This window comes from Talpa europaea, assembly GCF_964194135.1.
Source record: "Talpa europaea genome assembly, chromosome: 15".
Classification (NCBI taxonomy): Eukaryota; Metazoa; Chordata; class Mammalia; order Eulipotyphla; family Talpidae; genus Talpa; species Talpa europaea.
The window spans coordinates 76,777,633-76,788,304 of NC_140083.1; the positions used below are offsets into that span (position 1 = coordinate 76,777,633).

Genomic DNA, 10,672 nt, shown 5'->3' on the forward strand with positions numbered 1-10,672 from the left:
GAGTGATTCATTCACTGTGAGTGAATGAAACATGTTTTCAACTTTGTTCGCTTTCATACAAGTCACAGCATCAAAGAATATGAGGGCTGGAAGAGGCCTTAGAGAGAATCCTGTCCAGTCGCTTCAAACTGCACATTCTAAGCCGAGGGCCCAAGGAGGAAAAATATACACCCAAAAGTGGCAGAGCACTAACACAATGTGTTTGTGGTAAATTCTGGAAAATTTCAACTAGAAATTAAGATCAGTTTCTGCTTCTTCTCACTAATTTTTAGACCCATAAAGACCTGTTGACACAAAGGTAAACTTTTTAAGGGTCCACCAGAAAGAAAGCCCCACCCCACCCCTGACACACAGTCCAGTATGGGACATAAACTTAAATGTGACCCCAAAGCTTAAAGAGAGTTTGAAGTGCTAGAGGAGGACTCTTTGTCTCTGATTTCGTCCACTACTACTACCTACCACTTACAATGTCACAACTACCAGAGGTATGGTTTTGCTATGTGTATGAGCCATGTAGGACTTATCTATTTTTTAATCTTCACAACAACTTATCCGCCTATGAGTTATATATTATCCCCATTTTATATGGGAGGAGATCTAGAGAGATTAAGAAATTTGCTCAAGGACTCATAGCGCACAAACAAACAAACAAACAAAGTTCTGGAAGTTCTGATGACCTTGGTTTGGATTCTGGCTCATTTTGCACACGCTCTCTGTGTTTGGGGGGGGGCGTGTCTCAGGGACTGTTGGCTTGAATGTGAGGTGGCAGGGAATGAGAGATGAGAGGAGGAAAACTAAAGGCATTTTGTTAAATTACATGAAAACAAAATGCCTGTTAGTTTTCAGCTGTCACTCTGACCTGTTCTCATCAGGGTGCTCTTCATTAAATCCAGTGGCTATTTTTGAGTTCTCTTTTTTAGTTTCTTAACCAGTTGGTGGCATATGACACCACTGATTACTCTTTCTTCCTTGGTTTCCAGGACTTCGCACTCTTGGCTTTTGGCTCATTGACTGTTCTTTCTCATCGTTCTTTGCTGGTTCTGCCTCTTCTCCAGAGTTCAGTCTTTGGTCTTTTATTTCTGCACTCATTCCCTTGGCCATCTCACCCAATGTCCTGACTTCAGGGTGGCATTTAGTGTCGCTCTAATTTCCTTTTTTTTTTTTAAAATATTTATTTATTTATACAAGCACTGGGTACAGTCAGAAGCACGGGAGGGTGAGAGAATTCACCAGAGCCGCGAACAGAACAGGCAGGCTGATGAAGTACACTGCTGAGGGGAGCAGTGGGTGGCAAGAGAGGTCTGTGCGCCATGTGGGACCCTCGCCGGTGGCCAGGGATCGAACCAGCGCTGCAGAGGCTGCGGGCAGCTTCGAAGCCCAGCGCTCAACTGCTGCGCCACCAGGGGAGGCCCTGTAGCTCTACTTTCTGTGGGGATCCAGACTCATGTCTTGCTTTGTCCGAGGCACCTACACCTACACGCGACATCATCATCTCCACACGCCTCTGGTATCACCCCCTCCAAGTCTGCCCACTCTCAGCCTTTTGCATCTGGCGAATGCAGGTCTGACTCACTCAGGCTAAACTTTGGAGTAGTCTTGGCTTCTCTTCCCCTCACATCATTTTGGTCCTATCTTCAAAATGTAGCCAACTCTGAGCACTTTTTGTGCCCTCCTCTGCTCCCACTCTTGTGTGAGTCTTTGTCATCTCTTAGGTGGCTTATTGCAATAAGTTAGTATCTTAAGATGTCTTTGCTCCTATCTGTGCCCACCTATAATCTATTCTCAACATAGGAACTAGTGTGATCTTGTCAGAAAAAGTAGTGAAATCATACAAATCAAACCCTACATTGGCTCCCCATGTCAGAGTATAAGCCACAGGACTTGCACTGGCTTACAGAAAGCTAAAGGTTTTGCTCCTGTTTCCTCTCCAACTTCATCTACTATTTATCTTTTCTAGCCAAGCTGGCTTCCCAGGGCTTCCTTCCAGGAATACTAAAGGCTCCCTCTTGGGCTGTTCTGGGATGGCTCTTCTCCCAGGTGGCCTCTTACCTGGCCCTTCAGGACTTTCACTTGTTTGTTTAAAACTCACTTGTCATTAGGGTTAACCTGACCACTCTTATTCCAAACCCCCTCATTCCACTGACTTGCTGTTTTTCTACCATACCCTTCACAAATTGTATAATTAACTCATAATGTCCACTGTCTTTCTTCCATATGCCCCCCAATACATTCCATGAGGTAGAGATGTGTTGGTTTTTTTTTTTTTTAAAGATTTGTTTGTTTGTTTGTTTATTTATACATGCACTGGGTACAGTCAGAAGCGCAGGAGGGTGAGAGAATTCACCAGAGCTAGAGCGGGGAGCAGAGCAGGCAGAAGGACCGAAGGACACTGCTGAGGGGAGCAGCAGGTGGCAGGAGAGGTCTGCGCGCCATGTGGGACCCTCCTCCCGTGGCCGGGGAGCAGCCGGGGATCGAACCGGTGCTGCAGAGGCCGCGGGCAGCTTTGCAACCCAGCGCTTAACCGCTGCGCCACCGGGGAGGCCCGAGATGTGTTGGTTTTGTTCACAAAACATATTCCCAAACACCTAGGACTATGCTAAGTACATAGCATAATTCCATAGCTCATACTGGAATGAATTAAAGAGTTGAAAAATTCTGATTAACATCAACAGAGTTAGCAGATTTTAGATACTAGTCATTCTGAATTTGAGACTATCCTGCCACACAACAGGTGCTCAGTAAGCATTTGGTGAATGAATTATACACTGTAGATTGAAAAGGAATGTCTGCACATTATTTCACAGCATCCATTTTGTGCTGGAGTGTGTCCCGAGTTCTGCCTATTCTGTATCCAAAATCCATTTTTGGGCCTCCCCGGTGGCGCAGCGGTTGAGCGCTGGGTTGCGGGGCCGCCCGCGGCCTCTGCAGCGCCGGTTCGATCCCCGGCTGCTCCCCGGCCACCAGAGGAGGGTCCCACATGGCGCGCAGACCTCTCCTGCCGCCCGCTGCTCCCCTCAGCAGTGTACTTCGGTCCTTCTGCCTGCTCTGCTCCCCGCTCTGGCTCTGGTGAATCCTCTCACCCTCCCGCGCTTCTGACTGTACCCAGTGCTTGTATAAAGAAATTAAAAAAAAAATCCATTTTTGCCTTTCCCTATTTCAGAAAAAAGTCCTTTAACTTCTATTCTGTAGAGCAGTAACTTTTGTTGTCTGAATATTTCCATAAACTGTCACCCGGACTTTAGGAATGTACCAGTTAAGATATCATGAAGCTGCAGATAAAGAAAAACAAAGAAATAAAGGCTGCTTCTGAGCCACTTCTGCAGGGCTGGTCCGCGCGATGTATGTAGCATGCGGAGCGCCCAGCGAAGGCAGCGCCCGCACCGTTGCTGCGTGACCTTCACCTAGTTCCTCGGAGCCTGGTTTCCTCATCTGTAAAATGGGGCAACTCACGGTGTTTGACACAGGGATAAAATGTTACTAACAAGGGGCGGGGGGGGGGGGCTATTCTGCATAGTAAGCAAAAAAGGGAAGTTATTATTATAATGAATTCTTATAATAAAAAACTGCTTTTGTGCCCACGGAGGGCGACTGTTGTCAGGAGCCTCGTTTTAAAGGAGTTAGAACGAAGAAATCAAACAGGTGAGAGGAGGTTGGGGGGGGGGGGTCATGAAGAGCTGGACGAGGAACCAGCCTTCTCCCGGGGTGGGGTGTTCGCCAGCGGCCGCAGGCCCAGCGGCGCCGGGGCGCGCGAGCGGGAGCGGCCGGGCCGGGCCGGGCCGGGCCTCGCGGGGAGCAAAGTGGCCGCGACGGGCTGGAGCCCCGCGGGCCGCCGTCGGGGCGGGGGCCGGGGCGGGTGGCGCGGCGGGGGGTGGCGGCTGCCCGTGAGGTCCCGGCCGCGGCCCCTCTACCTGGCGCCTTCCCCGGCCCACCCCTCGCTCACCTGCCGCCCCCGGCCCACCTGGGCCGGGCCGGGCCCCGCCTCCTCGGCCTCCGGGCGCCGCCCCGCGACTCCCGCGCACCCCGCGCGCCCGGCCCCCGCCCCGGCCGTCCCGCCCCTTCCTCGTTCCTCTGGCTCCACCGGAGAGTCGAGTTTTGAACTTTTGAACCCACCAATGGGCGCCGCGCTCCGCCCCGTCGGCGGCCGGGCGAGGCGGCGCGGCGGGCGGGGCGGGGGCCGGGGCCGGGGCCGGGCGGGGTGGGGGGGGCCGCCCCCAGACACGTGGCCGGGGCCGGGTATATAAGGCCCCTCGGGGCGGCCCGCGGCCTCGCTGCTTCTCCCCCGGACTCCTTGGCAGTCTGTCAGCGGGAGCTCCTCGCCGCCCCCTCGCCTCTCTCAGCCCCCCTCGACACTACACGTCCCAGCCATGGTGAGTGGGGGGCCCCGCGGCGGGAGGGGCGGGCGCCCGGCTGCACGTGGGCGGCCCCGGACGCCGCCGCGCGAACTGGCCCCGAGGGGCCGGGCCTGGAAGCCCGAGCTCCCGAGCGGGCCGTCCTCGGGGCGCGCCCCCTCGGGGGACGTGGAAAGGCCTCCTTGACCCCAGGGAGGGGGCACCCCCAGGCCCCTCTGCCGCTCCGGGGAGGCCAGTGAACCGTCCCGTGGGCCCCAAGGACCGATGGGCCCCGGCCCCTCCTTTTACCCACGGCGCCGTCACCCTCCCGGGGCGCTCCCCTGGGGACCCCCGGGCACCTCGTGCGCCTCGACACCCGCGGTGCGCGCGCGTCCTGGCACCCCCTGCGCCCGGGGCGCGCCGCTGAGTCACCTGTGGCCGCGCTCCAGGGCCTGCGCCGGCCGCCCGGAGCCCGGAGGCGCCCCCTTCTCTGAAGGGATCGTCGGACGCCTCGCCGGGCTTTGCTGGTGTGGATTTAGGGAAGTGTCTGCAGCTGACGCTTCCAACCTGGCAGGTTTTCAATCGGCAAGTCCGTAAACAGATGTTTTCCTCCCCAACCAGAATACACTAGTGCCGGCAATGTGCTCCTCGTTTTATTCTATTTAATTTTTTTTTTTAATTCTTTGTGTTAGAGAGACGTGAAATTACACACAACTTGAGTAATTTCTCTGTAGTTTCCGGAGGGATTGGAAACAATTCAGGGGAAGCAACCCTCTTAGAGAAAGATCCACTTAAAACCATGTTTAAAATACTGTGTCAAATGTTACCAATAGTATCTTTAAAAGAAAGAATACAAAAATACCGGATGGTCTCACTCATAGCAGGAATCTAGAAAACTTAAATAAGGGACCAGGAAAATGAATAACTATAAGAAAGTGAAAATCAAAATCAACAAAAACTATGAACCAGAGACACTTTTTGGGGGGTGGGGGGCGGGAGGGGAGGGATTGGGGTCAGAATGGGGGGGCTGCAATTGTATGGGGAATATAAAAATAAAATTTATTAATTAAAAAAATTTATTATTTATTTATTAATTAAAAGAAAGAATACAGTAAACTAACTAGTTGCCCTCTCTTTGGAGACCGCCACAGCAGTCAAAAGTATGTCCAATTGTAATAATTTACCTGTGTTTCTCACCAAGCAAGACCAAGATCTGATAAAAGTGTCTAAAAGTCACTGTCTAAAGGTCGGGGCAGCAATGGCAAGCAGATCTACCTAGGCGAAGGGGTTAAATGTGTTTTTTTTTTTTACAAGCAACAGTGAATGCTGATTCCGTGAAGCTGGACAAGTGATTGCAACTGTGTCGCTTCGTTTTATTTTATTTTATTTTTTTATTCTTTGTGTTAGACGTGGAATTACACACAACTGGAGTATTTTCTCTGTAGTTTCCAGAGGGATTGGAAACAATTCTGCAGTAGTCTAAACTGCTTGTTTTAGACTCTGGCTACAGCTCACTACTCACTGCCCCCCAGGGCAGTTTAGCCAGAGTCTAAAACAAGCAGCTTAGACTAATGCAGAACGAGGGAAAGTGACGTAAATACAAGTCCTCAGTTAACACTGAAAACATCTTGTCATCTCCTTGGGCTCGGGAGTTGTCAAGGAGCACCTCTGTGGTCCTCTCCAGCTTTTGGGGGCTGTGAAATTTCCAAAGTCCAGCCAAAGGCAAAAGTGATGCAATGGTGAATAGTCATGGGTTCCTGGAAACAAACAACTCTGTGTTCTCTCACGGCCTGAAACCTGAGCAAGCAGACACAGGTGATGCAGAGTTTGCTGATGTGGTCAAAGGACGATGATTGTTTTATGGGGAGTGTAGGTGGGAAGGAGGGGATCATAAGTCAAAGGTTGTGAATTAATGGGTGTTTCTCTTCTCGGGTTATGGAGCCTAGGCCCTTTGAGATCTTAAGCTGGTATTGAATTATCTTTAACTAGTTTTCTATTAACAGCTTCTGAAAACCTGAAACCCTCTTATTAGGGGGGAGATGTAATGGGAAATTTTTGTTATTGGTATTTTGAAAGTCTGCCAGTCTCTGCAGGGGCTGATCTGACTGATGATGGCCCCTGCCTTATTTTACTAAGCAGGAATGAATTTGGTGACTTATAAATGACCTTGTTTCATAAATGAAGGGAAAAAATTACCTAGTGTCATTAAACTCTTGGTGCCAGATAATGTACATTTAACTAGGAAATGCTTAGTAACGTCTTGGTGACACTTTTAAACACATGTCTCCTCCCTCCCCAGGATAATGTTGATAGTGAAGGACAGTGTTCTTCCTTCAAGATTAAATTGTTCCACAGTCAAAAGGCTGCCCCTTACCAGAGTTTTGAAAAGACAACTGCTTTTCTTGCACTTTCTCCATGAGTCACGTGGCATGCTGGTTTAAGCTGGTTTAAAGGGGAAGAGGGTGTGGCTGTCAACCGGATTAACCAGGGACCAGATGATGTCAACTGTTGTACCAATCAGGGAATGAATCAGCTGGAAGGGGGAATTTCATATGCATTTAAGGACTCCCCAAGGAGATTTTCCAGGAACTGAGGGAAATGTAGGGAGTGTAGCTTGTGTCTTCTGAAATGGTGGCCTAGTGAATACCTACTGTGGCAACAAAGCAAGAGTCTGGTCTCTGGTCCTGCCTAGTAGTTCATTAACATAGCTTTGGTTTTTCTTTTCTTTTCTTTTTTATAGAGGCATGTTTTTATTATATTTGTTTGTTTGTTTTGTTTATACAAGCACTGGGTACAGTCAGAAGTGCGGGAGGGTGAGAGAATTCACCAGAGCCAGAGCGGGGAGCAGAGCAGGCAGAAGGACCCAAGTACACTGCTGAGGGGAGCAGCGGGCGGCAGGAGAGGTCTGCGCGCCATGTGGGACCCTCCTCCGATGGCCGGGGAGCAGCCAGGGATCGAACCGGCGCTGCAGAGGCCGCGGGCAGCTTCGCAACCCAGCGCTCAACCGCTGCGCCACCGGGGAGGCCCAGCTTTGGTTTTTCAAAGCACTTTTTCAGACTAAGACTTCAACAAAGACTATTGCTTATGAAATAGTCTTTGCACAGGAGTGGCCTCCAGAAAGGTGAAGGTTGGTCAATTAGGTCTGAATCATTCATACGTGTTCCATCTGAGATGTCATAGTCTGACATTTTCTCTTTCTCCTCCCACAGCGTGAGTGCATCTCCATCCATGTTGGCCAGGCTGGTGTCCAGATCGGCAATGCCTGCTGGGAGCTCTACTGCCTGGAGCATGGCATCCAGCCCGATGGCCAGATGCCCAGTGACAAGACCATTGGAGGAGGAGATGACTCCTTCAACACCTTCTTTAGTGAGACCGGCGCTGGCAAACATGTGCCCAGGGCAGTGTTTGTAGACCTGGAGCCCACAGTCATTGGTGAGTTGACCTTAGTAACCCAAACGGGATGAGAACCAAGTGAGTGGGATCAGAGGTGTGTCCTGGGGGCTCCCCTGACAGCCTGGGTGCAGATTGTTAGTGATGGGGGTCGCTTGTTTCCTTTCCCAGATGAAATTCGCACTGGCACATACCGCCAGCTCTTCCACCCTGAGCAGCTCATCACAGGCAAGGAAGATGCTGCCAATAACTATGCCCGAGGGCACTACACCATTGGCAAGGAGATCATTGACCTGGTCTTGGACCGAATCCGCAAGCTGGTAAGTAAACAACGTGCTTAAAGTGAGGTGAGAGTTCTCACAATTTTGAGAGACCAAACTACATCAGTAGAGTTAATAAATGTTCTGATTGGATCATTTTAATTAAGAGCCTGGCAATCAGATAACTCTTTGCACATTAGGCACTTACATGTGGGCAGCTTGTAAGTAATTAACCAAAAATCAAGAAGGAAGGCCTGGGTAGGGTAACTTGTCAGGGAAATCTCATTAATACGAAACCCAGCCACAACAGGTCTAGTCTAAAAAGAATGGTCTTGGCATCATTTGTGGTTTCAGACTTTTCCAGATTTTCTTCAGTCTTCCCAGCAAAGCTGAGTTAGTTTTCTGTGTTTGCAAATCAAGCTTCAGCTGCACGCACGGAGTTGGAAATCAGCACCTAGCTTTAGGGACAAATAAAGCTTGTAAAAGCCATGGAGGGTTCTAGAGTGAAGTTCACTAACTGCCAAAACAATTGCATTTGTCCTTGTGGCCACACGAAGCTGCATGGATGTGATCAGTAGGCTAGGGACTACCAGCTGATCTCATTCATTGTGTGGACCCACAAGAGAAGTGAATTGAGGGGTAGGTAGAACATGTCCACAGATCCGAGCACCTTTGGGAAGTGAGGGTTGTCTGCCCAATGCTGCTTGAAAGGGGAAGATTGTCCTTTTATGGAGTAGTAATTTGCTAGCTGGAGTAGCCCCGTTTAGTGGTGGGAAGTCCCAATGGCACATTAATAAATGAGAACTGAGATTGAGAAATGAATTTGGTCAAAATTGCACAGCAAGGAACTGGTTGAGCCAGGTCCAGACCCAGCCTGCTCCCAGCATATTTGTCCAGGGTATTGGCTGTTCTTTTATATTCCAGCTCAAAAAGCAGCTGCCAAATATTTAAGAAATCCATCATACAGGCTTGCTCTTGGTGGCTTTCCAGCTGACGAAAAGTTGCCCTTATTTCTGATGTCACAGCAAGGGCACCGGATGTTGCCCTCCCAGACCCAAAACCTGGACCCTGTATCCACTCCAGACCTCATGATTCCTCTACCTCCCCCATCACCCCCAATAGCTGATTACGAAAGTTTCTCTGAATCACTTAGCACTTGAAAGCTCCTTAGGACTGCTTTCTTAGCAAATAATATTCAGAAGACATTTTAAATCTTGATCAATGTAATTATGGATTCAAAGAAGTTATTGCAGCTTCCACCAAGGTTAAAATTCAACTTCTCTTTTGCAGGCTGACCAGTGCACAGGTCTACAGGGCTTCTTGGTTTTCCACAGCTTCGGCGGGGGCACTGGTTCTGGGTTCACCTCCCTGCTGATGGAACGTCTCTCTGTCGATTATGGCAAGAAGTCCAAGCTGGAGTTCTCCATTTACCCAGCCCCCCAGGTTTCCACAGCTGTAGTTGAGCCCTACAACTCCATCCTCACCACCCACACCACCCTGGAGCACTCTGATTGTGCCTTCATGGTCGACAATGAGGCCATCTATGACATCTGTTGTAGAAACCTCGATATTGAGCGCCCAACCTACACTAACCTTAACCGCCTTATTAGCCAGATTGTGTCCTCCATCACGGCTTCCCTCAGATTTGATGGAGCCCTGAATGTTGATCTGACAGAATTCCAGACCAACCTGGTGCCCTACCCCCGCATCCACTTCCCCCTGGCCACATATGCCCCTGTCATCTCTGCTGAGAAAGCCTACCACGAACAGCTTTCTGTGGCAGAGATCACCAATGCATGCTTTGAGCCAGCCAACCAGATGGTGAAATGTGACCCTCGCCATGGTAAATACATGGCTTGCTGCCTGTTGTACCGTGGCGATGTGGTTCCCAAAGACGTCAATGCTGCCATTGCCACCATCAAGACCAAGCGCAGCATCCAGTTTGTGGACTGGTGCCCTACTGGTTTCAAGGTTGGCATCAATTACCAGCCTCCCACTGTGGTCCCTGGCGGAGACCTGGCCAAAGTGCAGCGGGCTGTGTGCATGCTCAGCAACACCACAGCCATTGCCGAGGCCTGGGCCCGCCTGGATCACAAGTTTGACCTGATGTATGCCAAGCGTGCCTTTGTTCACTGGTACGTGGGTGAGGGCATGGAGGAAGGAGAGTTTTCTGAGGCCCGTGAGGACATGGCTGCCCTTGAGAAGGATTATGAGGAGGTTGGAGCGGATAGTGCTGATGGAGAGGATGAGGGTGAAGAGTATTAACCTGTCTGCTACAACTTTACACTCCATTGTCTGGTGTTATTTCTCTGTTCTGTGCATGTGTCCATTGTGGCCCTCACTGCGCAATAAAAGTGATGTTTTTATTTTGAACCTCAGGCTGGATTCTCTTTTTTTTTTTTTTTTTTTAACATTTATTTATGCAAACAAGAACTGGGGTATAGGCCAGAGGTGCAGGAGGGTGAGAGGATTCACCAGAGACAGTGGGGAGCAGAACAGGCGGATCTACTGAAATACACTGCTGAGGGGAGCAGCAGGCGAGACAGGAGAAGTCTGCTGCACCATGTAGGCAGCTCCCTGGCCGGGGATTGAACTTGTACTGCGGTGGCTGGCGATAGCTTGATAGTGCTGTCTTTAACCCCTGTGCCACCAGGGAGGCCCCTGGATTCTTTCATATTGCAATAAATACTTTCC

General features: G+C 50.3%; 1 protein-coding gene across 1 annotated transcript in view; it reads left to right on the forward strand.

Annotated features, from left to right (window-relative positions):
* Positions 1–10,436, forward strand: part of LOC311185265 (tubulin alpha-1C chain-like) — a gene marked incomplete at its 5' end in the record, with an annotated part of 32,331 nt that extends 21,895 nt beyond the window's left edge. Inside the window, 3 exon segments of the mRNA XM_084255841.1 lie at positions 7,538–7,760; positions 7,890–8,038; positions 9,269–10,436. Coding sequence (XP_084111967.1) covers positions 7,538–7,760; positions 7,890–8,038; positions 9,269–10,243 — 1,347 coding nt within the window. The 3' untranslated portion in view covers positions 10,244–10,436.
* Positions 10,437–10,672: the final 236 nt, after the last annotated feature.